Here is a 25,220-nt window from a genome sequence, read left to right on the forward strand (position 1 = left end):
TCCCTCTCTCCTCTCCTCTCCTCTCCTCTCCTCTCCTCTCCCACTCCCCAGTCAGTCACACTGCAGACTGGCTCCTCTCCTCTGCTCTGCTCACCCACACCCCAGTCAGTCACACTGCTCCTCTCCTCTGCTCTGCTCACCCACTCCCCAGTCAGTCACACTGCAGACTGGGCTCCCTCATGGCCCTGCACCCCCTCTCAGTCACCTCACTCTAAGCTGCAAATGACGGGGGAGGAGATTTTAGAGCACGTCACATTCCTGCCTGCCTGGGGAAGAAAGGAAGAGATATGGGGAGAGATGTAGATAGAGAGAGAGAGAGAGAGAGAGAGAGAGAGAGAGAGAGAGAAAGAAAGAAAGAAAGAAAGAAAGAAAGAGCCCAGAGAGATGAGAGCATTGGAGCCTCTAACAACATTCTTGTGATGATAAGACTAAGAGAGAGACTGTTTTATCATGTTATGGTCAGTTAGTGACCTCTGACCTCTAAATGAGAGACAAGACGCACCCAGAAAAAACAGACACATATTTGACATGTGATATCACACATTGTTACCTAGAAATAATACATGATATGTTACTATTATAAGATATGTTATCACACATATACCTAGAATAAGACATGATATGTTACTATTACATAAGAGATCAAACTATGTTGGGAAGCAATGGGTTACACACAACATTCCTTTAATGTGTTTAATCATGACCAGATGTGAGGATTTAATCCATTCTGAACGGGAACCCCTTTTGGTGCTTCTAGCATTTATGTTATACTTTAGCTATTGAAAAATAGCAGACCTACAAGCTCATAGCACGGCACTCGGTGCTGCGAGCTTGTAGGTCTGCTATTTTTGAAAAATCATGAAAATGTACATGCAAATCTTTGAATATTTATTCTTTCCCAGTGAGCGCTTTTAACTCAATTGTTTTGCTTCTGGGGGGTCCCTGGAATAACATATTTTCAGATGGGGGTCCACGGCCAGTTACATATATAATTGTGGTGGTCCTTGACGTGAAAAAGTTTGAGCAGCACTGACATAGAAAGATAGGTTTTTCAGAAAACTGTCATGATTTAGAAGACATTTTTAGAATCTATAGTCTTAGGTCTAAATGATTTAAGTGTAACTGTGTTTGATGCAGAGTCAAAGATTGCAGGGTCAGTCAGTGTGGGAGGTACATTCCATTCGTATTCATCATAGTCTCTTCATTATTACAGTAGGTTCTCAAAGTGGGGTCCGGGGACCCAACAAAGGTACTTAATATGGCATCTCAATGTTTTATTTTTTATTTATTTTTTATTCCACATCTTTGCAGTGACACATTGCATACATACATGTTATACATAATTACATACATATACATATAATTACCGGTAGATGCATTTAATGGTAGTCAGTGCTCGTTTGTGGCTGGGTGGGTGGGTGGGTGGGTGGGTGCGTCTGAGCACGAAAACAGCATGGTTGTTTTTCACCACCTGTGCGCAACCTAACACACACACAAGCACATATTAACTGTATATATGGTGATTTCGGGTGTGCCAGTACAGTACAGTGACAGTATAGTACAGTACAGTAGAGGGTATACAGTAGAGGGACCCCCACACGGTAACTCTGTCATTTCTCAACCGTTTCGGACGCGGGGTGGCTCGCCGGAATCGGGCCGGCACCCTGGGTGCGTTCCTGTGGGTAGTCTGGAGCCTGGTTTTAAGGGCCTTTGAGGTGCTGTGGTACCAGGAGGTGCATGCATAGTCAAAGAAACCCTGTACAAGGGCTCCTGTTAAGGTCTTCAAGGTGTTTTTGTTGACCAGTGAGGAGATCCTGTAAAGGAATCTTGTTCTATGGTTGACCTTTTTGATTACGTTGGTGGCCATTTTATCACCGGAAAGATTAGCCTCCAGGATGGAACCTAGGTAGGTAATTTCATAAAAAGAAGAGTAACTGATAGAGGGAAAAAGAGAAGAAGAATTAAAAAGAAGAAAGGAGAAGAGAGAGAAAGAAGAAAAGATTGGAGAGAAAAAAGAGAGAAAGTGAGAGAGACATCTCATTCTCATCTCAATCATTTTAACCACTTTATCCATTCATACCTTGACTATTATAAACAGCTGTTACAAGCTAGTTTTCTTCTTCTTTTTTTTTTTAATGGAAAATGTTTGAATATATATATTTTTTAAAGATAAATCTTCTCTTCTTGGGGGTCTCTTCTGACACAAACCATTTTCAGATGGATATGTCTGTGGCCGGGAAATAATATATCAATTTGGGGGTATTTGACTTGGAAAGGTTAGAGAACCACTGGGTTAGATGAGAGGCCATTAAACCTCGCAGACCCACCTTGGCTTTCAACTACATTTGGAAAAATAAACAACAACATCATCTGTAATCATGTGGTGCACTTGAATTACCTAGTCATTATCTATTCTACACACAGCATTCTTCTTTTATTATGTGCTAAGCTAAAGCTTTAATTTGGAATGATTTTATGTTGCTCAGGTTTATAACCCGCAACTTAATTGCGCGTGTGTGTGTGTGTGTGTGTGTGTGTGTGTGTGTGTGTGTGTGTGTGTGTGTGTGGTGCGTGTGTGTGTATAGTTGTATACAGTATACTTACTATACTTGTGAGGACCAACTGTCTCCACAGGTGCAGTAGAATATGAGAAATGGACTTCATGATGGCCATTTTCCTGGTCCTCACAAGAGATAATCTTGTTTTATGGTTGAAAAAAATATTTTTGGAGATACGTTGTGCAATTAGAAAAAGATTCAGGTTGGTATTAGGATTACATTGCCGGTCTACGCTTTGTGAGCTTGTAGATCAGCCATAAATTAAATTGGCATTCATAAAACCCGGCGCCAACCTAAAATGTTGATGTCCTCACACGCACACGCACACACACACACACACACACACACACACACACACACACACACACACACACACACACACACACACACACACACACACACACACACACACACACACACACACAGTGTGTGTTAGCTGTGTAGTGTGTAATTTGAAGCAATGAAGTCTCTTCCAGGCAGTGCTCTGGTTGTGTTCAGAGTTCAGACATCCCACCCGGTTGGGTTTCCTGCAGTCTTCCATCTGTTTCTAATGTCTCTGTGATCTGCATGGAGACAAAAAACACCATTCTGAAGACAAGCTCTCACATAAAACAAGAGACTCCATCCATAAAAACTGGGCAGGGATTAGAGCTGTTTCAAAGTTTATTGTCTGCCTGACATTGTGTAATCTCTCAAGGTCAGCAAGGCCATTCAGAATGTGTATATACACTGTTGATAGTGGGAATGAAAACACAGGCACACCACAGGAAGTGGAGGGCTGAGGCCGGGCCAAACGGGCCAATTAACATCCTGTTATACACATTCTATTGAGCGTCGCAGTCCCGCCAAGGGGCCAGTGAGGCTATTCAACGTTGAAGGTCTGGGCCCTAGTGGTAGGAGGAGGGACTACAGGCGGACCCGTGGATTCATGACCGGGAAACCCCGTGCAGCTGGGCTTTAACATTGAGTGCTCGGTTGCATACGTCAAATTTGAGGTCCGGAGGAGGGACTTCCGGCAGTCTTCCGGGTGCTTCAAAACGCCACTGAGCAACTTCCACTGACATGAATAGCTGGGGGGGCGGAGCTTCGTGCCAGTTCAGTCTCTATCCTTTTATATACTCTATGAGTCCCGCCCCCTACCATGGACCAGGAAATGAATCCCAATGCATTTTTCCCATAGACATTTCATAAAGTATTTATTTAAAGACGGTTACGCCACGGACAAAGCCAACTCGAGTCGTGACAACTCATGACAACACAAACAATATTTTGGACCAAACAAATAATTACAAAGAACAAAAAAAGTGTTATAACCTGCCGTTTTTTTCTTCTTTCTGATTATTTTTTCGGCGACCAAAAATTGTGTTTGTTGTCATGATTTGTCACGACTCGAGTTGACTTTGTCCGCGGCGTAAACGTCTTTAAATAAATACTTTCTGAAATGTCTATGAGGAAAATAAACGGAGAATCATTTCCTGGTCCATGGTAGGGGCCGGGACTGCGACGCTCTATTGAGGCCTGCCCTCAGAGGCAAATTCAAATGAAACAAACAGCAGAGGGTGCTGTTTTTCTTTTTTTTTGTTGACAATGGGCCATGGGTTCCCAGATCGGACATACACCGACACCAGCTAGACAGGAATGCCCAAAAACGTCACATCCGGTTTTAGCCTGGGGTAAGAATTTTCTATGGCTGCCAATGCAACTTGGTCCAATCACATACGGACAAACATCTATGCCGATGCTATCTAACTTGCGGAGGTAGCGTGCCTTGTCCACGGGCAACAGATCTTTCAACGTATGGCATTGCAAATACGTTTGATAATCGCTACTCTGTTCAATATTGTTTTGAAAATGCCGCAAATTGCATTGCAGTGAACGAGAGCAAATCACAACTTCCCCCGGGGGTGGGCGGAGTCACAGTTTGAGGCGCTGATTACGCGCCGTGGTGTCAGTGTATTGTGTGACAGTGTGTGCATCTCTCTCTTAATCCTAAACCATGGGTCTTAGGGGGGGTCCTTAGAGTTACTACTCTAGTAACTCGCAAACTTTGTCCTATAAACACAAACATTAAATGCCATTGACAATGAATGTTTGAGTCAACACAAACATTGCGTAACACGACCATCGAAGACAAAAATGAGGACGCAAACTGTGATTGGCCGGAATGAGACGATCATGTATGATGATGTACGATGATAACTTCACTTCACACAGGTGTGATTTTCTAACCTCTTAACCTCTTAAACCCTCAATACTTTGCAAACCAGATTAGGGATGCTACAGTATATTGGCTTCAAGTGGTTGAATGTCTGAAAATATAGGGTGTGGGGGGGGGGTATCCCTGCTCTCTCTCTCAGCTAAGGGGTCCTTGAACTGATAAAATAACTAAATAAATAAACGTTGAAGACCCCTGTCCTAAACCTGTCATTACTTTGTCTCCTTTAATGGATACTGTACATGCATGTGGGGGCGAGCAGGCAGGAGGTTCTACCGTCCGACATCTGAGGAAAACGCAGCTCAAATTGCACACAGATGTGCTAGCTGTGTGCGTGTGAGCGCATGTGTGTTTGCATGTGTGCGTATACGTGCGTGTGTAGGTGTGTGCGACTGAATGTGTGATTATGCGATTGTGTGAATTGGTGTTATTTCAAAGGGGAGAAAACAATAATGTTTTTGAAGTATCTCACCAGCTCTATAGGTGCAACATTAACTTTTTAGAGTTTACCGATACGACACCATTCCCATATGATGGTGTGTGCTGAAAATAGACGATCTGTATAAATAAAGCATCAGTCCATCTGTCTGACATCCTCAGGATGTGCATGTGTGAAAGGGAAAGAGAGGAAGGCAGAGAGTTAAAAGCTTAAAGGGTTAGTTCACAATTCTCCTATACACAGGTTTAATGTTTGTTTTAAAAACGCCACTGATAATGAAGGGAAAATATATGTCATCTTGTCCCTACATTAACATTAAATGCCATTAACAATAAAGATAATTTAATGTTTGTTTTGTCACCGTTTGTTTTACATCACCTAATCAACTTTAATATATTAGTGTAGAGTACCTTTGTAACACACTGGTTCCCAAACTTGTTCATGTCAAGGACCCCCAAATTGAGACTAATTAGCCCACTGACCCCCATTTGAAAAGATATGCCAAGGCCCCCATAAGAGAAGATTTGTACGGCTCTAGCCAGTGATTATCAACCAGTTTAATTTCAAGGACCCGCCCCCATGCAGTTTGACATGCATTAGTCGACGGACCCCCATTTAATGGCATTTATATCTCTGGGACCGGTCCAACTCTCTGAGTTACAGACCCATAATAATGAGGGTCCATTTGGTTCACAACTATCATTTAGCTGGGGACCCCCTGGAACTAGACTATATTTCCACAATGGGTTTTGATACTTTACTATGTGGGACAAGTACTTCTTCACTGATAAAACATGAAAAAGACACTAGAAAACTAGAAAAAGTGCCCTTCTGGGCACAGGTCTCCACCAGGAGGATAGGACTGTGTGAGATGTTCTTCTGGGCACAGGTCTCCACCAGGAGGATAGGACTGTGTGAGATGTTTGGCAAAATGTTTAGGAGTAATATAAACATGTTTTTTTGTTTGTTTGTTTTTTCCAACAATTTATTTTGTTGAGGAAATGCAGAGCCAGATCACTCATAGCATCTCTGAGGATAGAATTCTGGATGAGCAGGACATGTGCAGCATTTTGAACAAAACGGGCCACTCCTGAAAACTTTGGAAGGAAATGTTAGCCAATCAGTGTAGAATCTGAGAAATCCAACAGACTCATCTTGTTCACATGACTACAGAGATCATGTGTACCGATTTGCGTGAGATTTGGATGAAATCTGTGCGACTAACATAAGCAATGTGTTTTGCAGAAATCGGCCTCATGGTGGCGCTATAACCGGCAGATGTGTAGGGATGCAGAAACAATGTTTTTGTCGTCCTCGGCCTAGTGGAAATGTGCGTGTATAATTTCACGGAAATTGCACACTGTGTTTGTGATTTGTGCCATTTTGTTCGAAACGGACCAATCTTGTGAGCTTTGGAAGCCAATCTTAGCCAATCAGGATGGAAGATGGGAAATGGTGCAGATCCGTGTTGATCACATGACTATGAAGATAGTGTATACCGAATTGTGTGATGTATGGATAAAATGTGTACGAGTAATCTACAGAAATGTGTTTTGCCTAAATCAGCCTCATGGTGGCGCTATAACAGGCCGTTGAAGAATATTTGGGGCAGAGGTTCGTTGTTGGCATCCAGGGAGTGTGTGTGCAAAGTTTGGCATGGATCGGGCCAACGGTGGCGGAGATTAGCTGATAACGGACGGACGGAAGGAAGGAAGGAAGGAAGGACGGACGGACACACACTCACACACACACACACACACACACACACACACACACACACACGGACGGAGTGCAAAACATACTCTCTCCCCATGCCTTCGGCCTGGTGGAGACAATAAGCCAATTTTCGTTTTTCAATTTTGGGACACATTTGCAGCAGACAGAATATGCACTGAACCGCAAGATATAACGGATTCAGGACCATACTATACTGTTGTTGAGTTAACCAGAACACCAGCAGGTGGCAGTATAGCGTAAACACAAAGGATGTAAAAGCTTCCGTTAATAAACCCACAAAGAAGAAAACAGCCAGATCTACAAGCCCACACAGCGTCATATCCGCGACGCGTTGTGAGCTTGTGGATCTGCTATTTTCGTTTTGGCGTGCGACACCGTCGTAAAACGGAGCATAGATCATCACATCTAGGCAATATGGCGTCGAATAATGGACTCGCATCTCTGGTAAACATCTGTATTTATATTCTTATGTTTGTATTTTTAATGCATAATGAGTCCACGAGTGGAACGGTGTGGTTGATGATCAGGATTACATTAATTTGTATTCCTCGGAAATCAACAACGACTTGATACCAACTGTTTATTTGCAAACGTTATTGTTATGCCTTATGGACATGAAAAAAACACGTGTGGTTCGTTTTAAAGCCTACATTATAGGGAGGTTTAAACATTATACATTAATTAATGTTTCAATTAAAACACAATTCAACGTGTTTTATTATACAGCAGAGTATTTAATTGCTCCCACGTTGGTTGCTGTTCTATGAAGCAGAATTTAAGCTAATTTGTTTTGCCTTCTCATATATAGATATACATACAGCATAAATGAATGCAAGAGAATTGGGCACTTTTGTACATTATTGTTCTATGTACCTGTAGGCTACTACACAACAGAACACACATTATGTTTACAAGACACTGTCTGAATAGTGGAGCAGATTAAGTCAATATATCATAAGAATCGTTCACTTGATCATACAAGCACCAAAATTGGCACACAAGTGCTTCGGAACCTACTCTCTCAGAAAAGTACGTTGTCCACTTGAAAAAACAAAATGGACACCATTTTTCAAGATGGCCCCCATTCGAGGTGGTTTTAAACAGTGTTTGAGTTATATTGAGCTATAAAATCCTATTTTGATGGCCTATACATCAACATATATGTTTCTGAGTATGAGAAATCCAATTCTGCATTTAGAACATCAAAATTATTTAATATTATGATGATACAATGGGAATTAAACGATAAAGTTGGGCAGATTAAGTCCATATTCCATAATAATCCTTCATGTGGTGGTACAAGCACCAGATTTGGCACATTTGATGTCCAGGATGTACTTTCTAGGAAAAGTATGTTTTCCAGCTGAAAATCCAAGATGGCCGACCAGTTTTCAAGATGGCCACCTCGTCAAATTAATAAGTAGAACTTTAGTGAACAGAAATGTGTGATCCACACATTGATTCAAACATCAAAATGAATGTATTCTGATGGTGTCAATTTAATTCCAATATGGCCGCCAGTTTTCAAGATGGGGGCTATTACGCAACTCAAAATTTGCGTTTTCGGAAGCCGTCTGATCACAGATATTGTTGAAGGGCAACATCACCATTCATTGAAATGCTGTGATCAAGCTCTATTGGTTTGTAATTTTGTATATAAGAGTGATGTCAAAGCACAACCAGGACACACTGGTGACATCACTGCTGTGAGACTCCGCATGGGGTTCAGTGTCGGCTTGTAACGTAGCTGTAGTTGTGGTTTACTAATTGTTGTAGTCGTGTACTCACTGTAGTTTGTAGTATACTTTAGTGTCCTAAATGCTATCTAATAAGCCCCTGTATACCTCAAATAGAAGTTTAGTTAGTTGTAGCATTTTAGTTGATAGCCGCACCTGAATTGACAGGATGTGTCAGCGTGGGAGAGCTGAGACAAGGGTAACAGGGATTCAGTTACCTGGATGGTGTACAGATCGCACAGGACTTGCACTGGATGAACGGTCGGGCTAGGTGTAGGGCACCAGATGCTTGAACGTAGATGCATCCCATATTTCAATGTGCTTTGATGTTTGTACGGTTGGGTGGTAAAAGGATATAGCCCCCGGCCTTTAACTGTATAACACAAGATGTTCCGCTACTAAAACTGATTGGAAGTGTCAAACAGATACGAAAGAGGAGTTGAAGTCTCCCTGTATTTCAGGAAATACACCTGTTGCCCATCATGTTAGACTCATCCAGATTGGATGATGGAGGTGGCAGTGAGGATACATTGAGGCAAAACAGTACAAAGTATCACCAAAATTGTCGGGCAAATGTTTAGCAACTGAAACTCCAGCGTTCCACTAAGAGAGCAGCTGAAATTCAGAATGATCCTGGTGAAGGACACGCAAAAATTCAAAGAGTGCAGTGCAGCGGATGTGATCTCCCCCCCATCGAAGCCCTGTATGACGACCGTTGTGTCAGCAAAGCTCGTCGTGGAATTATGAGGGACCCAAGCCATCCCAACCGCAGACTGTTTGAGATGCTGCCACATGGAAAACGTTTTCGCAGTCTCGAAGCCACTGGAAATAGACTGCAAATAAGCTTCTTTCCCCAAACAATCAGATACATGAACGAACTGATAAGAACCAGGGCGAGTTTACCTAACTTTGCTACTACAGGGAAACATGTACATATGTTAATATTTTTCTAGCACTCTTTATTCTATCCCTTTGTTTTGCTGTGCTTGCTGTGTTTTTTGTTGTTTGAATATTATGCTATCTATGCTGCTGCATTGTCTGTAAGGAAGCCAAACAAAAATAAGTTTTACTCTTATATACCTGTACATAAGATGTAACAATAAAGTCCAACCTTGAACCTTGATCTAGGTTCAAGCATCTGGTGCCCTACACCTAGCCCGACCGTTCATCCAGTGCCATTTAAGTCCTGTGCGATCTGTACACCATCCAGGTAACTGAAGCCCCGTTACCCTCGTCTCAGCTCTCCCACGCTGGCACATCTTGTCAATTCAGGTGCGGCTATCTAACTACAATACTACAACTAACTAAACTTCTAGTGGAGATATATACATACAGGGGCTAATTAGCATTTAGGACACTAAAGTATACAACAAACTACAGTGAGTACACTACAACAGTTAGTAAACCACAACTACAGCTATGCTACAAGCCGACACTGAACCCCATGCAGAGTCTCACAGCAGTGATGTCACCAGTGTGTCCTGGTTGTGCTTTGACATCACTCTTATATACAAAATTACAAACCAATAGGGCTTGATCACAGCATTTCAATGCATGATCAACAAAATAATGATGTTGCCCTTCAACAATCATACAGCTTCCGAAAACGCTAATTTTGAGTCACGTAATAACTGCATCTTGCAAACTGGCGGCCATATTGGAATTCAATTCCAACACCATTAAGTTCTTAGTCGGAATACTTTCATTTTGATGTTTGGATCATTAACACATTTGAATCCTACTTCGAAAACCTTTGTTTTGTTTTCTTGCATTTGACGAGGCGGCCATCTTGAATACTGGCAGCCATCTTGGATTTTCAGCTGGATAAGGTGCTTTTCATAGAAATACATCCTGGACATCATGTGTGCCAAATTTGGTGCTTGTACCACCAAGTGAAAGATTCTTATGGAATACTGACTTAATCTGCCCCAGCTTTTCGTTTAATTCCCATTGTATCATCATAATATTCAATAATTTTGATTTTCTAAATGCAGAATTGGATTTATCATACTCAGAAACATACATTCTGATGTATAGGCCATCACAATAAGATTATTCAATCAAACCATAGTTCAAACACTGTTTAAAACCATTTTGAAAGGCGGCCATCTTGAAAAATGGTGGCCATTTTATTTTTTCAAGTGGACAACGTACTTTTCTGAGAGAGTAGGTTCTGAAGCACTTGTGTGCCAAATTTGGTGCTTGTATGATCAAGTGAACGATCGTTTCAGTAATCTGCTCCACTAGAAGCATAAGATGGACTTACGTGCTCAGTTGAAATGACCCTTTGTGTCACTGCATGTTGTGTCACCTCTTGTACACCTTTTCAATGCATTCTTAGTGCAATCAATGCCAAAGCAGATTCAGCTATGGTGAATGACTGTCCAACCACCCACCCACACACACACACAGCCTGCCTTTAGCCATCTCCTAAAATGGTTTCTCAAACATCAACCATATTTTTCATCAGTGGATTTAGTCCCACAACAAACATACAATTACACATGCAACTTTTTTTATAATGGGATGAATCTAGAGTTGCATCCATTGACTCTCCATTCATCCAATTTGCGTTTGCGATCTGCTTGTATTAAACAACGTTAAACTCACCAACATTGCAGCTCTAGGCCTAGCTTGAATTATCCTCTTTCAATCTGCCGAGCTTTTGTTTCATAAAAATCACACCTGTGTGAACTGAGTGGTGTAAGGTCTTATATAGACTGATCAGCTGTGGTCTGACGTAATGAAATCACACCCGTGTGAACTGGGTGACCATAGCAACCATGCTAATTTTTTGGATACGAACAGACAGACAGACACGTAAACTAACAAAGCCAGTTGTAGGAGTGGTTTACACCACTCCTAGATCAACCGTAGACATGTTATGAGCTACTTTCTGTCAATAAGGTGATCAATAAGGTTTTCTCAAAAGCAACGTCCTGCTGCATCCTGCATTATGTTGTGCAATTTTGAAACAGGTGGTGCGCAAGGCTGTTGAGTGATTTCCAACGAGCGCTTCCAAAGATTATAACCGGCACAGAATATATTGACAGAAAGTAGTAGTGGAATTGTCCCTTAATATTCTTGGTTATTTCCTACAACTATAGCCTTGACTCAAGACTTAATATCATTAGTTGTATTTTATCGAGTATCATAGATAGAATACATGTATGATAGTCTTAAACCGGGGCTATAAATATGCATTCTTGTCATTACACAGGGGTCCATTTGGTTCCATTTATACACTCCCAGAGTTAAATTAACATTGATTTTACAATATAAATTGGGGGTCCCAGAGATAGAAATGCCATTAAATGGGCGGTCCGTACTATCCTAATGCATGTCAAACAGGGGGTCCTTGAAATTAAACGGGTTAAGAATCTCTGCTAGAGCCGTAAAAATCTTCTCTTATGGGGGGGGGGGGGCATATCTTTTCGAAAGGGGGTCCGCGGGCTAATTACATAGAGTATATAAAGGATAGAGACCGAACTGGAACACTAGCCCCGCCCCCAAGCTATTAATTTCGATGAAGTTGCTCAGTGGCGTTTTGAAGCACCCGGAAGACTGCTGGAAGTACCTCCTCCGGACCTCAAATTTGAGGTCCGGGGTGACGTATGGGTGACGTAGGGAGTGATGGTCCTACGTGTCCGTGCACGGGTCCGCCTGCAGTCCTTCCTCTTACCACTAGGGCCCAGAGCTTCAACGTTGGAGCGCCTCACTGGCCCCTTGGCTAATTAGTGTCAATTTGGGGGTCCTTGACATGAAAACGTTTGGGGACGACTGCTCTACAAATACATGCCTGTCTTCTATCTATCCATTATTGGTTAATCGTTAAATTAAATGTGGTGATCTAATAATGTTAATGTTGTTACAGGGCATCGAGGGCATGTCATCAGCTGCTCATGCGCTGTCTCTTCCAGCTACGGCCTATGGAAATGATGTAAGTGTTAATGTCACTGATGATATTTATTTAAAAACAATTCACATATTAGCCTTATTGTCACTGACTGGCATTCCCTGTCCAGTTACTGCTGCTGTGTTTTGCGTTTGTTAATTGTGCATTTTAGTTCTGAGTCGCCACGACTACCTTCATTTTAGTTAGGGGTGCACGATTATGACATTATGACCAATATCCGATCTCCGATTATTTGCAGGGTCATATCTGCCGATAACGATTCCTATATTATACAGAGGAACACAATGGAAACAAGCTTAGGCCCTAGGGGCTTGGCCCAAAGCCTGTTAATAATTCAATCAATCAATAAATAGCATAATACTTTTCCAAGTGTCTGTTCTCACAACTGAATGACTACTGAATGAGATGAGTACACAAATTAAATGTAGATTTTATTTATTTATTTTGCTGGTGAAAACCGATTAAATATGTATTATTTTGAGACCATTCCGATACCGATATGGCATTTTTATGGCCGTTTTCCGATTATGCTACAGATTAATCGTGCATCCCTAATTTCAGTCATTTGATTTCCACAGAAGCCTGAATGCTTTTAGATCGTCTATTTTCAGCTATTAGTTATTTTAATTAATATTAAAGAGATTTGACTGAACTTCTTCTGAAAAGGCCTAAAACATCATTACATTTTCAGTCATGAGATTTTATTTTGCTTTATTCCACATAGACAAGGGGTTCCATTTTCATCAACGCTAAACCCCTTCTTTGCCTTTTTTTTTGTGTGACTATTTTGCTAAACATTTTTGAATAGTTAAAATGGCCAGTCTACAAGCTCATACCGTGTCAATGTACATTGGCTAGTTGAACTATTCAAAAATGTTTTTCAAAATAGTAAAAAAAAAAGGCAAAGAAGTTTAGGGATAAGGGGTTTAGTGGTGACGAAAATGGAGCCCATAATGTGTAACAGTGTCGAGGTTTGCCAGTAACCTGTTGCCTTGTGCTTTGCAGCCCCAACTGGAGGTGATGTGGGCGATGAAAGCCTACAACCACGCAGAGGTCTACTTCAATGTAAGACTGCTTCAAGCTTTCTATACACTCACATTAAATCACATTTATACTTAGTTATACCAGCTCAGTGGCCTTGTGGTTAGAGTGTCCGCCCTGAGACTGGGAGGTCGGGGTTCGATCCCCGGCCGGGTCATACCAAAGACTCTAAAAATGGGACCCAGTGCCTCCCTGCTTGACACTCAGCATCAAGGGTTGGATTGGGGGTAAGTCCCTGCGACATACTGTAACTAGCGTCATGTCCAGGGGGTGTACTTGTACATCAAGCTGCCTCACGCTACAGAAACAGGAGATAGGCTCCTGCCCTATGGGCCCCATGGCTACAGAAACAGGAGATAGGCTCCTGCCCTATGGGCCCCATGGATCGGCAAGGCTACTTACTTAGTTGCACTTGTAAATGAACGGCTCCGTTCCCTCCTCTCCTCCTCAGCTCATCTCATCGGTTGACCCTAAGTTTCTGAAGCTGACCAAGGAGGACGATAAGATCTACACTTCCTTCAGGGAAGCCTTCAGCGACCTCAGTATCCAGCCGCTCGATCCAGACGGCCTCAAGTCTGACGAGGGCAAAGAGGTGTGTTTTTAGAAAGAGTTTTCAAAGATATTTTATGTCTAAAGGCTGTTTCAGACGGGGAGCGACTAGTGACGCAGGTGGTCTCGCCTGGATCAGCGACGCTTATGAGGGGCCCGGGCCCGTAGCTCATGAGGGGCCCGTAGCTCATGAGGGGCCCGTAGCATTGTGGTAGTTACATTTGTTAGTGTGGCAACAACCTACACTACCCAAACCTCTACCAGTTTTAAGTCAGTTCTTCTCAACCTGTGGGCCACGACGGTATTGGAAGTGAGCCCCCAAATAATTGGCAAACACTAAGATTTTATATATATATATATATATATATATATACACTTGTATGCAAACATGACAGTATTCTTTCTTTAAAACCTTGGAAAAATATATTTGCACTGTGATAAATATGAACTTGAAGTGTACTGCGTTGGTTCCATTGATCCAAACCTCAGAAAATGCATGTGGGCCACCCACCTGACCACTTAACACATTGAGAGCCCACGCAATACTGCCCAAAATCACTTTCACCTAGAAAATCCATTCACATTTTTTATAATTCAGCTGACTGTGGAGACACATGCTGGAACTTTTTACTTTGAAATGTTTTATAGTTTGAGTTATTTAATTTAAACGCCAAATGCATTCTCAATGGCGAAAACACAAACTTTGGCACCATGTGTTAAAAAAAAAGAAGAAAAAAAAAGTGTTTTGATTTTTCTGATTTTCTTTAATAAAAAAATAATAATAATAAATAATACCCAGGACGTCCACAGACGTTTTGGGCACAAAATGTGTTAAGTGGTCAGAAGAGATGAGTGGGCCGTGAACGTTTCGAGATTGTCAAAGTGAGCCCTGGTCCAAGAGAAGGTTGAGAGCCACTGCATTAAGTTACAATTTACAATTTAGGCATTTAGCAGACGCTCTTAATCCAGAGCGACCAGAGCGAAGTTCAGGTGTTCAGACACTGCTTGTCTTTGTGCACTAACTAACCTCTGTTGTTTGCGTGTAGAAATGGCGTCCGTTCTGTAACCAGTTCGACGGGGTCATCGACGACTTCAACTACGGAACTCTGCTCCGCCTGGACTGTGAAAGGGACTACACAGAGGAGAACACGATATTCGGTATGTCGCCGTTACCCCAGGAGAACACATTAGGATGCCGTTGTGGATAGAGAGGCTAGTACTGCAATTAACACATTTGTTTTTCCCGTCGTCTTCTTCTCTTTCAGCTACCAGGATCCAGTTCTTTGCCATTGAGATAGCTCGCAACAGAGAGGGCTTGAACAGCCCTATTTTCAATTCTAAAAGTGACAATAAGAGCTAGCTTAACACTAATCCCAATGCCTTTCCCAGACCGCCTTCTACAGCCATGTAACCGTTAACCAAGGAATGAGGCCTGTATTGTTTTCATAGCAACCCGATCTCACAGAAATACGTAAACGGAATTGTAAATACACGACTAGAAAAGCCACAAAATCCATTCCGTACATATAATATGACCCTGAAATCCTCCCCATAGACAATGACGGAGGAGCACCGTCTCTACCGAACCGGAGCACCGTCTCTACCGAACCGGAGCCACGAGAGAGACCACCGAGCGGCCCGCCAGTTGCCGCGTCGAGCGTTGCGAAGTTCGGTATAGAGCCGACTCGGCCCCGTCCGAGTTGTAGCCCCATATGGACAGAATAGTAAATAACGTCAAACCCGAACTCACCCAGCCCCGACCGATCCAGCCACGGTGTAATAGCACTTCTGTACTGAACTCACCCAGTCCCGACTGACCCAGCCACGGTGAATTAAATGGCACTTCTGTACTGAACTCACCCAGCCCCGACTGACCCAGCCACGGTGAATTAAATGGCACTTCTGTACTGAACTCACCCAGCCCCGACTGACCCAGCCACGGTGAATTAAATGGCACTTCTGTACTGAACTCACCCAGACCCGACCGACCCAGCCACGGTGAATTAAATGGCACTTCTGTACTGAACTCACCCAGACCCGACCGACCCAGCCACGGTGAAATAGCACTTCCATACTAGTGAAAGCAACGCCTCTGTCGCGGTCAAAACAGTAGTAGTGTCATAATAGAGTCGTGTATGTACCGGTATGTATTTCTGTGAGATCAGTCTGTTTCATAGGAATGCAAAGTTATTATAAGCAGTGTAAAAAGACCTGATTTCTACTTGGATGCGCACCTGCCGTCGTGCACCGAAAATGGCCGGTCATCTACAAGCGGACAAACAAAACGTCACACTTTGACGTCGTCAAGCTTGTAGATCGGCTATTCTCGCCGTGCGACACCAACCAATGCGCAACAAAGTATTAAATCAAGCCTAACAATACGTGATTAATTGTGAACCGAGCCGAAGAGCTGGAAAACTGTCTCCTCTGATTTTGGATTAAGAAAAAATGACTTCTAGCTGCAATCAGTAACTTTCATGTCCCGTCAGAGATTTGAACACAGGTCTCCTCCCAGAGGCTGAAATGCCTTCCGCAGTTATTAAGTTATATTGTATTTATATATTGTATCATACTCTAGTTCATACCATACAGATGTTTTATTCATGAGAAGTTATTGATTGCAGCTTTAGAGACACAATTGTTTCTTTCATCTCAGATCAGCCTGAAAATATCAAATGAAAGCATAAAATATCAAGGTTTAGTCCTTTTCCATTTGACAGGGGAGATTCACCCCTGTAGTTTAAAGGTAGGGTAGTAAGGGATTATTAGATTTTTGTTGTTAAAAAAAACAAAATAAATAAAAATTAAATAGCTCTGTATTTTGATTTGTGACTCATTGCTATATACTAGTGTTTGTTCAGTAACGGGGGTCTGTCTCTCCGGCAAAGAGAATATATATTTTCAGGTCGGGGATACCAATTTCATCCAATCAGGAGAGAGAACTCATACAGGATAGATAGATAAATAGGCAACCCACCCTGAAAATGTATTTTCTGTTTATTAAAGAGCCAGAGAGAGTATTGAGACCCACGTTACTGAACACACACACACACACTAAAGCAGTGGTTTTCAACCAGTGGTCCTTGAGGGGGTTCCAGGTGGTTCCCCTGCTAAATGTTTGAGAGGTTGGTAATCAAATGGACCCTTGTAGATCTTTAACTCTTGAGAGCGTAAAAAAGGACCCCGTACGGGTCCATTTGGTTTTATTTTTACGCTCTCAAGAGTTAAATGATTGTATCTGCATTACTTAATTTACAAGTCTACACAATTGGAGAATGTAGAATAATTGTTATTCTCATCAACGTTTGCCCTGTTATCTCTCCCGTGGTACCAACGCCAAAACAGAATGGAATTGTGGACACAAAGTTTGTCCACAATCGCGATAACATTTAATGTTATCGCGACAATACAATATTCAAAGATTCGGATCTGAGAAGCTAAATGTCATCAAATGGTGGTCCGTGGCTCAAATGCCCAATTAATAGTGGGCCTTGATATGAAAAGGATTTTCATATCATATATACATATATACGATTTTTCAAAAATAGCAGACCTACAAGCTCGTAGCGCGCCACTCGGTGGCGCGCTATGAGCTTGTAGATCTGCTATTTTTCAATAGCTAAATTATAACGATGCTTAAAACACCAAAAGGGGTTCCCGCCCAAAATGGTTTAAGGTTATTGTAGCAGTCAATTTAGATTGGGGGTCGGGAGGGGGCGGGGCGGGGGTCCCGAGACATTGCCAAAGCATTTCCGGGGGTCCCCGGCCAAAAACGTTGAGAACCCCTGCACTAGAGCAATGAAAGAACTATCCGAATATAGAGCTTTTAACATTTATGGAAAAAACATTTTGTTTTAACCCAAATATTTCACTTACCCTACCTTTAAAAATAAATCACACCAGCTCGAGGCTTCTAAATAAAGTCCGTCTTTCATACGATGCAGTAACGTTATCGGAAAACAATCCCTTGCTTTTTTCCCTCCTCGTCGACAATGACGACGACAGCAAAGTTGTGCTGCTGTATTTTCAGTTATTTATTTTTCCCCTTAAAATTAAAGTTCTACAGTACTCTGTGATTTTAGTTTTTTGACGGTCCCACTGGCCTGCTGCCTACTTGTATCACTGTTGTATGTTTAAGTTTACTACTATGTGGGGAGGAGGAGGAGGCCCAGAGTAATCTAGTAAGAGAGTGGAGACACCTCCCATTGTAACAATGGAATGTGGAAGTGCTCATTCTATCTCAATGGGATAGTTCCAGCCATAGGAGCAATGTTTGGAACTATAGCCCTTAGGCCCCCGCTTTGCGGCGAGATCAAAGCGTGTCGCTACTCTCCTCCCCCCCGGGCAACCCCCCCCGGGCCCCCTTCACCCCCCCCCCGCGCCCCCTCCACCCCCCCCGGGCCCCCTCCACCCCCCCGCGCTCCCCGCTCAGTCTGTCGAAGTGCGGCTGAGTCGACAACCCCCTAATACCCTCAGTGGTTCCCAAACAATAGACCGAGAGGACCCCCATTTTTATAGGTTGGGGGAAGTAAATAGCCCTTTTTTTATGTTACGTATAATTCGTTTTTTTAATGATTTCCAATCCAGGGGAGAAAAAAAAACGTGAAATAGAAGTTTTGGGGTTTATTTAGGTGCGTGCGTGCCCCCCCCCCCCCCTGTGATGCGTGAGCGCCTTCTATAGGGGGTGCGTGGCATGAAAATGCTAATGGTGGTGCTATGGTTATTTTAAATATAGTATGAGGTAGTATAGTATATGAGGTAGTATAGTATATGAGGTAGTATAGTATATGAGGTAGTATAGTATATGAGGTAGTATAGTATATGCAGGATATATGCCATATTCAGGTTCATATGTGCATATAGGAAATATGTCTATATACACTGTAGCTTATGCGACATATATGCAGGCGGACAATTTCGAATATGTCACATATAATGTTGCACAAAAAAATATATGTTAATTTATTGAATTCGCGTGGGGGGGTGCGTCAGCTAGGTCGGGAGGTAACGGGGTGCACACGGCCAAAACAAGTTTGGGAACCACTTGGTTAATTCAGTGTCTCCATCAAGTCTCCAGCTGAGAGGTTTGGGAACCACTGTACCCTATCTGCCCCCCCAGCCCCCTCCCCCTGTACCCTATCTGCCCCCTCCCCCCTGTGTGATGGACACGACCACAGGATCAATACATGTTACCTGATTGTAACCATGCTGTTCTGTCCTTAAACCCACAAGCCCTGAGATAATGTCACCTATACAAATAAAAAAAAGACCATATCGAAACATAAATGCATGCATGGCAGCCAACACACTTTCATAAATAAACACCTGTCTTAACCTTATTAGTACCTTGTGTCCTTTTTTGTTTGTTAAATGTATACTCCAAAGGTGGCCAGACCAGTGGTTCTAAACCACGAACCACCAAAGGTGTGTGTGGACTAAATTATACTAATGGTTGCATCCGACACTACATGCCGATGTTATATAATAACTAGCCGGGGAGCCAGCCATCCAAAATTTGAGAGGACATGTGATGTCATGACATACTTTTTATTCGTATTTTGAGGGGCAATTTTAAAAATTGCAGAATATCTGAGGGCGGAGCTTACTGGTCAAAGTGACAGATATGTTCCCCATGAGTCAAGTGCCATGAATTTTGGCCAAACGAGGCATGAGTTATGCCTGTTCAAAGGTTTCATTTTCAAAAAATTGCCATAGGCCCCACCCCCCCTTTTGACCAATTGGAGTAAGACTGGTTTCAGTGCTATTTGGCATGACCCTCTACCATACTGTAAAGTTGAATAAGCATGACGGTAATGTCGCTGCGCGTTATGCATTGGGGGCAAAAGAAGAATTTTCATTGCCATATAAAACCTTTAAAAAAAACGTACTATACTTTCCCTTGTCCGTAGGCTATAGGTCCAAAGTTCACGTGCAGAACTTTTCATGCATTTTGATCAAAGATCCTGGGAGGAGATGCATTTGAACTGATTTTCATATAATTCAAAATGGCGGGTGATCTAGAGGTCAGAGGTCAAAAGTAAGAGCACGATACTTGTTCGGCATGAGGAGACTCATGTGTGTCGAAGTTTCATTGCCGACGTTCAAACGGTTAATGAGCTATGCGCGTTCAAAGTTTCAATTGAGTGCTATAGCGCCACCCTTTGGCCAATGGTTGTGTGCTTCACATCCTCACCGTTTGGCATGGCCCTCTACCATATTTCCAAGTTTCGCGAAAAACGACCACTGTTCAGCCAGAACTGCTATTTTTGGCAGAAGAAGAAAAAAAAACAACAAAAACAATAAAGGACCAGGTCCTTTCAGGACTGTTTGGTCCTGTAATAGCTACTTTATTTATTAACTACTTTAATAAGTTACTTTTAAAAAGTAACTTGCCCAACCCTGGTCGTGTGTGAGGTCTGACTGCTCCAGACCGTACTGAATAACTGCTAGCTTACATAATGTCTTAAGGCTAGGACTGAAGTCTAAGACATACAGGTCATCAGGGGTTTTACATCCTCCAAAGAGGATGATACGATCTCCAATCATGCAACAACAGTACATCCTATATGTCGGAGACGGTCCTTTCCCCTTGGGCTCAACCTTCTTCCAGGAGAAGGTCTCTGGACTGAATTTCCACATGTCATTGAAGTACCGGTTATCGTTGATTTTGAAGCCACCAAATATGTACAGCTCTCCATTGTAGCTAAAGGCTGAATGACCGTCTCCATTGAGGCTAAAGGCTGAATGTCTTTCTGGAAGAAGCTGTGCAGAAGGTTTGTTTAGCCAATGGTTGGTCTCTGTGTCAAACACTCTGATGGTGTTATGGAGGACCAGGGAGACCTGGTTCCCCCGGTTCCCCCATCCTCCAAATACAAACATCTTTGTCCCAATGATGGTGCCAGAGTGACACCATGAAGCAGGAGGTGGAGTTCCTCTGGCGTTAATTAAAGTCCAGACCATTGTGGTGGTGTCCAACTTGTAGATGTCATTAGTGGAATCAGCCTGGGTACATCCTCCATGAATATACATGACCTTCTCCAAGACACAGGCATTGTGGTGCCACCTCCCCTTTGGAACGGTCCCAGAAACCTGTGGTTTGAACCATATGAGGAAATCAAATGCATAAAGAACGTTGTGGAAAACACAGTCTGTCCGCCCTCCCCAGACGTAGACAGTATCTTCAATCAGCACAGCTGTGTGGCCATACCGCACAGATGGAACCTCGAGGTGAGGTTCTCCTCTTCCAGTCGTCACCGGGGCCAACTTTCTCCAGCGCAAAGACACTGTGTTTAAGACCTGAACTTCAACCTGGTCACTGTTGCTCCATCCGATCACGTACACCTTGTGTCCGACGGTCACAGCCACACGACATCCTCCCGGTCCGTTCACATTCGCAGTCCACCTCAACATTTTACACACAAATACAAGTATGGGAAATCTCAACTTCTCAAGCGTTTTTCCTGTAACAGAATGCAGTCGCATTGCTCACAGCGCCACATATATTGGTACAGACCTACAAGTAATGACGTCAAACATTTTATTCCATATAAACTTGCTGGGGTCCCTGTGACGTCATGTGGGTCAATACATCATCATCATACATAATCATCACACGTCATCAACAAATATACTTATAATTATTAGTGTAGTTGCTATAGGCCAGGGGTTCTCAACGTTTTTGGCCGGGGACCCCCGGAAATGCTTTGGCAATGTCTCGGGACCCCCGCCCCGCCCCCTCCCGAAATTGACTGCTACAATAACCTTAAACCATTTTGGGCGGGAACCCCTTTTGGTGTTTTAAGCATTGTTATAATTTAGCTATTGAAAAATAGCAGATCTACAAGCTCATAGCGCGCCACCGAGTGGCGCGCTACGAGCTTGTAGGTCTGCTATTTTTGAAAAATCGTGAAAATAATATTTAATAATAATTTTTTTCTTTTTTTTTGGAAAATAATTTGGGGACCCCCTAAAATAATTTGGCGACCCCCCGAGGGGTCGCGACCCACGGGTTGAGAACCCCTGCTATAGGCAACACACTATTGTTCTCGGGTCAGAGACTTTTTTGCCAGCAAAGTGAAGCTGTTTTTTTAGGGGCGCTAGCCCCTCCTTTATACAGCTTCTGTCCCCACACGTCTCATATTTGCCATCGACAATAAAGGGAGAAATTAGGTCAAATGTCCTCCAAATATGACGTAAATTTGTGGCAACACAAACACTAAATGTCATTGACAATGAAGGGAAAATGTACATCATATGTAGACTAGTAAATCGGCTAACCGGTCAAATATATTCAGTTGTTCATGAGATGATGTATAATGATAAGAGCGCCCTTCACTTCACACGGGTGTGATTTTTTTCTATTAATTTGGTCATTAAGGTCCACAGAATGAGAGGTCTGCTATGCCGGAAATATCGCGAAAAATTTAGTTATGGACATTTTTGTATACCCCACCATAGACAACCAATATAAGGCAAAATTTCATCTTACTTTAAGTAGTATGTGACATGTCAAACTAGGGGGTTGTCATTATGCTGAATCCGTTCAAAGCATTAGTTTTGCACGAAAAACACTAAATTCAGCCATATGCACCTTTTTTAGGCCAAGGAGTGTTTTTCGTGCAAAACTAATGCTTGGAATGGATTCAGAATCATGCAAATCACATGCTACTTAAAGTATGATGAAATTCACACTTAAATTCACACTGAAATTCACACTGCCTAAAGAGCAGTGGTCCTTGAGGGGGTTCCAGGTGGTCTTCAGCTAAATTATGGAGTTGGTAACCACATACACCCTTATAGATCTTTAAATGATGGAGTTGGTAACCACATACACCCTTATAGATCTTTAAATGATGGAGTTGGTAACCACATACACCCTTATAGATCTTTAAATGATGGAGTTGGTAACCACATACACCCTTATAGATCTTTAAATGATGGAGTTGGTAACCACATACACCCTTATAGATCTTTAAAGCGTATAATGAAAGGACCCGTACGGGTCCATTTGGTTTCATTTTACGCTCTCACAAGTTAAATTATTGTAACTTAAACATCTGCATTACTTCATTTACAAGAAGTATACACAATTACAGACTGTAGAACAATTATTTTGATCAACATTTTGCTAAAAGTATGAAATTGTAGTCAGACAAAATCTTAGCCAACAACAACAAATTAAACAAATATTCTTTAGTTTTTGGGTCCGAGAGGTTAAATGTCATCAAATGGTGGTTCCGTGGCTCAAATGGCGAATAAATAATGGGCCTTGAAGTGAAAAGGGTTGAAAACCACTGCGAAGGTATGGGCTTGACATGACATCATACGTGGACGTTATGCGGGAACACCTACTGGCAAAAAAATAATAATTCTGGCCTTGACAGACATGTCAGACATGTAAACAGAAAGGTCCTATTTGCATGCATGCCCATAGTGCATATACCCTGCACTGACTGCCCTCTACTGGCATAAATGTGAATCCATCAATTTTCTTCCCAATCACGTGCTGTAGGCCTACATCTATTTGGCTTCATTTCCATTGTGCAATGCAGCACAACTTGCTTTCGGGAAGAAACCACCAAAATTTTCATTTTTCCAGGAAATGAAAAAAACTAAATATATCAGAAAATGAATAAAACCCTTATATATATTTTTTTAAACAAAGCAGAATACCAACTTCCTCAAAGTTGGTATTCTGACTTATATATTGATATTGTCAGTTAGTTGCATGTGTCATTCATTATATTATCACCACGTGTCATTATATTTTATATACCACTTCACCCGAATCCAGCTCAAGTGGAGATAGGAGGTTTTCTTGCCCCGATGCTTCATCATGACAGACACTGCTTTATATACCTGTATAGATAGGCCAAAAATAATAAGCATGACTTTAAAACATTACAACAACTTCTGCAAAGAGGGAGAAGCAACTCTGTCTCCGGAGACGGAGTTGCAGTTTCAGAGAAGAGATCCAGTGTAAGTCATTTTACACTTGGTTGCATGCTGAAAATAGCCGATCTACAAGCTTGTAGATCTGCTATTTTCAGCAAAATACATTTTAGTCGACTAAATCAACTGTCGATTTAGTCGACTAAATCTAGACTAACACTAAAACATTCCAGGTGACTAAAATGTTACCAAGACTAAATGAAAACTATTCAAAAGACTGCCTCCTGCCTGGGGGAAGTTTTTAAACTTACTACATGCAAGTTTAAAACTTACAAAACTAACATGTAAGTTTAAAACACCAAAACTTACATGTAGCAAGTTTTGGGGGTCCTTGACATGAAATAGTTTGAGAACCACAAAGAAAGAAACAGGTTTTTCAGAAAACTGTCAGGACTTAGAAGGCATTTGTAGAATCGTCCTGCAGGTGTCGGGACTTAGGCAGGCATTTGTAGAATAGTCTGGGTTAAGTAGGACTTAACCCCTTGAAACCCTAGCTCACAATGCTTCGGCTAGTTTCGATATTTAGAGTACATCTAACAAGCTTCAGAAAGTTTTTTTGTTGTTTTTAAATCGTATTATATAAAATGAGACCGCGACAAACAACAGTGTACAAACCAACGAGGTTTATTTGCAGTCACAATGCTTACACTATAAGTAGCAGACATCCAAACAAAGTCCAACAGCTATTCACTCTATGTACCCAAAACATTCACATCAGGGACACAAACAAACCAAAAACAAACAAAAAAAAAATTAAAAGAAAAAAAATTAAGAAAACTCAAAATGAACATCCATGAGTGCTGGCATGGTTAATGAGCTAGTCGTTTCACACAAACAGTTAGCAGCAACGTCGTAGAAGAAGGAACAACAAAGTTGCTAGTTATACTCCTGTCCGTCCCCGTTCGTTTCTCTCTTTCTTTTATACTGTTCTGTATTCCCGGCTGTTTTTAGAGGATTTGACGCCATATAGGTTTCTTGAGATTCATTAAAAAAAAAAAAAAAAAAAAAAACGGTTAAATTCCTTCAGCTATGAGCTCTGACAACGTGGACCGGCGGGCGTTCCAGCTTTTTAAAAGCC

At 42.1% G+C, this 25,220-nt stretch overlaps 2 protein-coding genes across 2 annotated transcripts; one reads left to right on the forward strand and one right to left on the reverse strand.

Moving 5' to 3' along the window:
* The first annotated feature begins 7,260 nt into the window (after positions 1–7,260).
* pbdc1 (polysaccharide biosynthesis domain containing 1) lies at positions 7,261–17,010 on the forward strand. Its single transcript, XM_079524119.1, has 6 exons — positions 7,261–7,393; positions 12,560–12,625; positions 13,607–13,666; positions 14,094–14,234; positions 15,238–15,349; positions 15,457–17,010. Exons 1-6 carry the CDS (start codon positions 7,364–7,366, stop codon positions 15,549–15,551), a joined length of 504 nt encoding a protein of 167 aa, XP_079380245.1. The 5' UTR covers positions 7,261–7,363; the 3' UTR covers positions 15,552–17,010.
* Positions 17,011–20,554: 3,544 nt separating this feature from the next.
* Positions 20,555–21,601, reverse strand: LOC306940314 (kelch domain-containing protein 3-like; the record flags this gene model as incomplete). The annotated part of the gene is made up of 1 exon (XM_079525334.1): positions 20,555–21,601. The coding sequence occupies one exon, from the start codon at positions 21,599–21,601 to the stop codon at positions 20,555–20,557; it is 1,047 nt and encodes a 348-aa protein (XP_079381460.1).
* Between the last annotated feature and the right edge of the window lie 3,619 nt (positions 21,602–25,220).

Source organism: Electrona antarctica, assembly GCF_951216825.1.
Source record: "Electrona antarctica genome assembly, chromosome: 16".
Lineage (NCBI taxonomy): Eukaryota > Metazoa > Chordata > Actinopteri > Myctophiformes > Myctophidae > Electrona > Electrona antarctica.

Coding starts and splice junctions, on each gene's coding strand:
- pbdc1 (XM_079524119.1), top strand. CDS start 7,364: ATGGCGTCGAATAATGGACTCGCATCTCTG. Junction 7,394..12,559: donor ATAATGGACTCGCATCTCTG/GTAAACATCTGT, acceptor ATGTTGTTACAG/GGCATCGAGGGCATGTCATC. Junction 13,667..14,093: donor ACGCAGAGGTCTACTTCAAT/GTAAGACTGCTT, acceptor TCTCCTCCTCAG/CTCATCTCATCGGTTGACCC.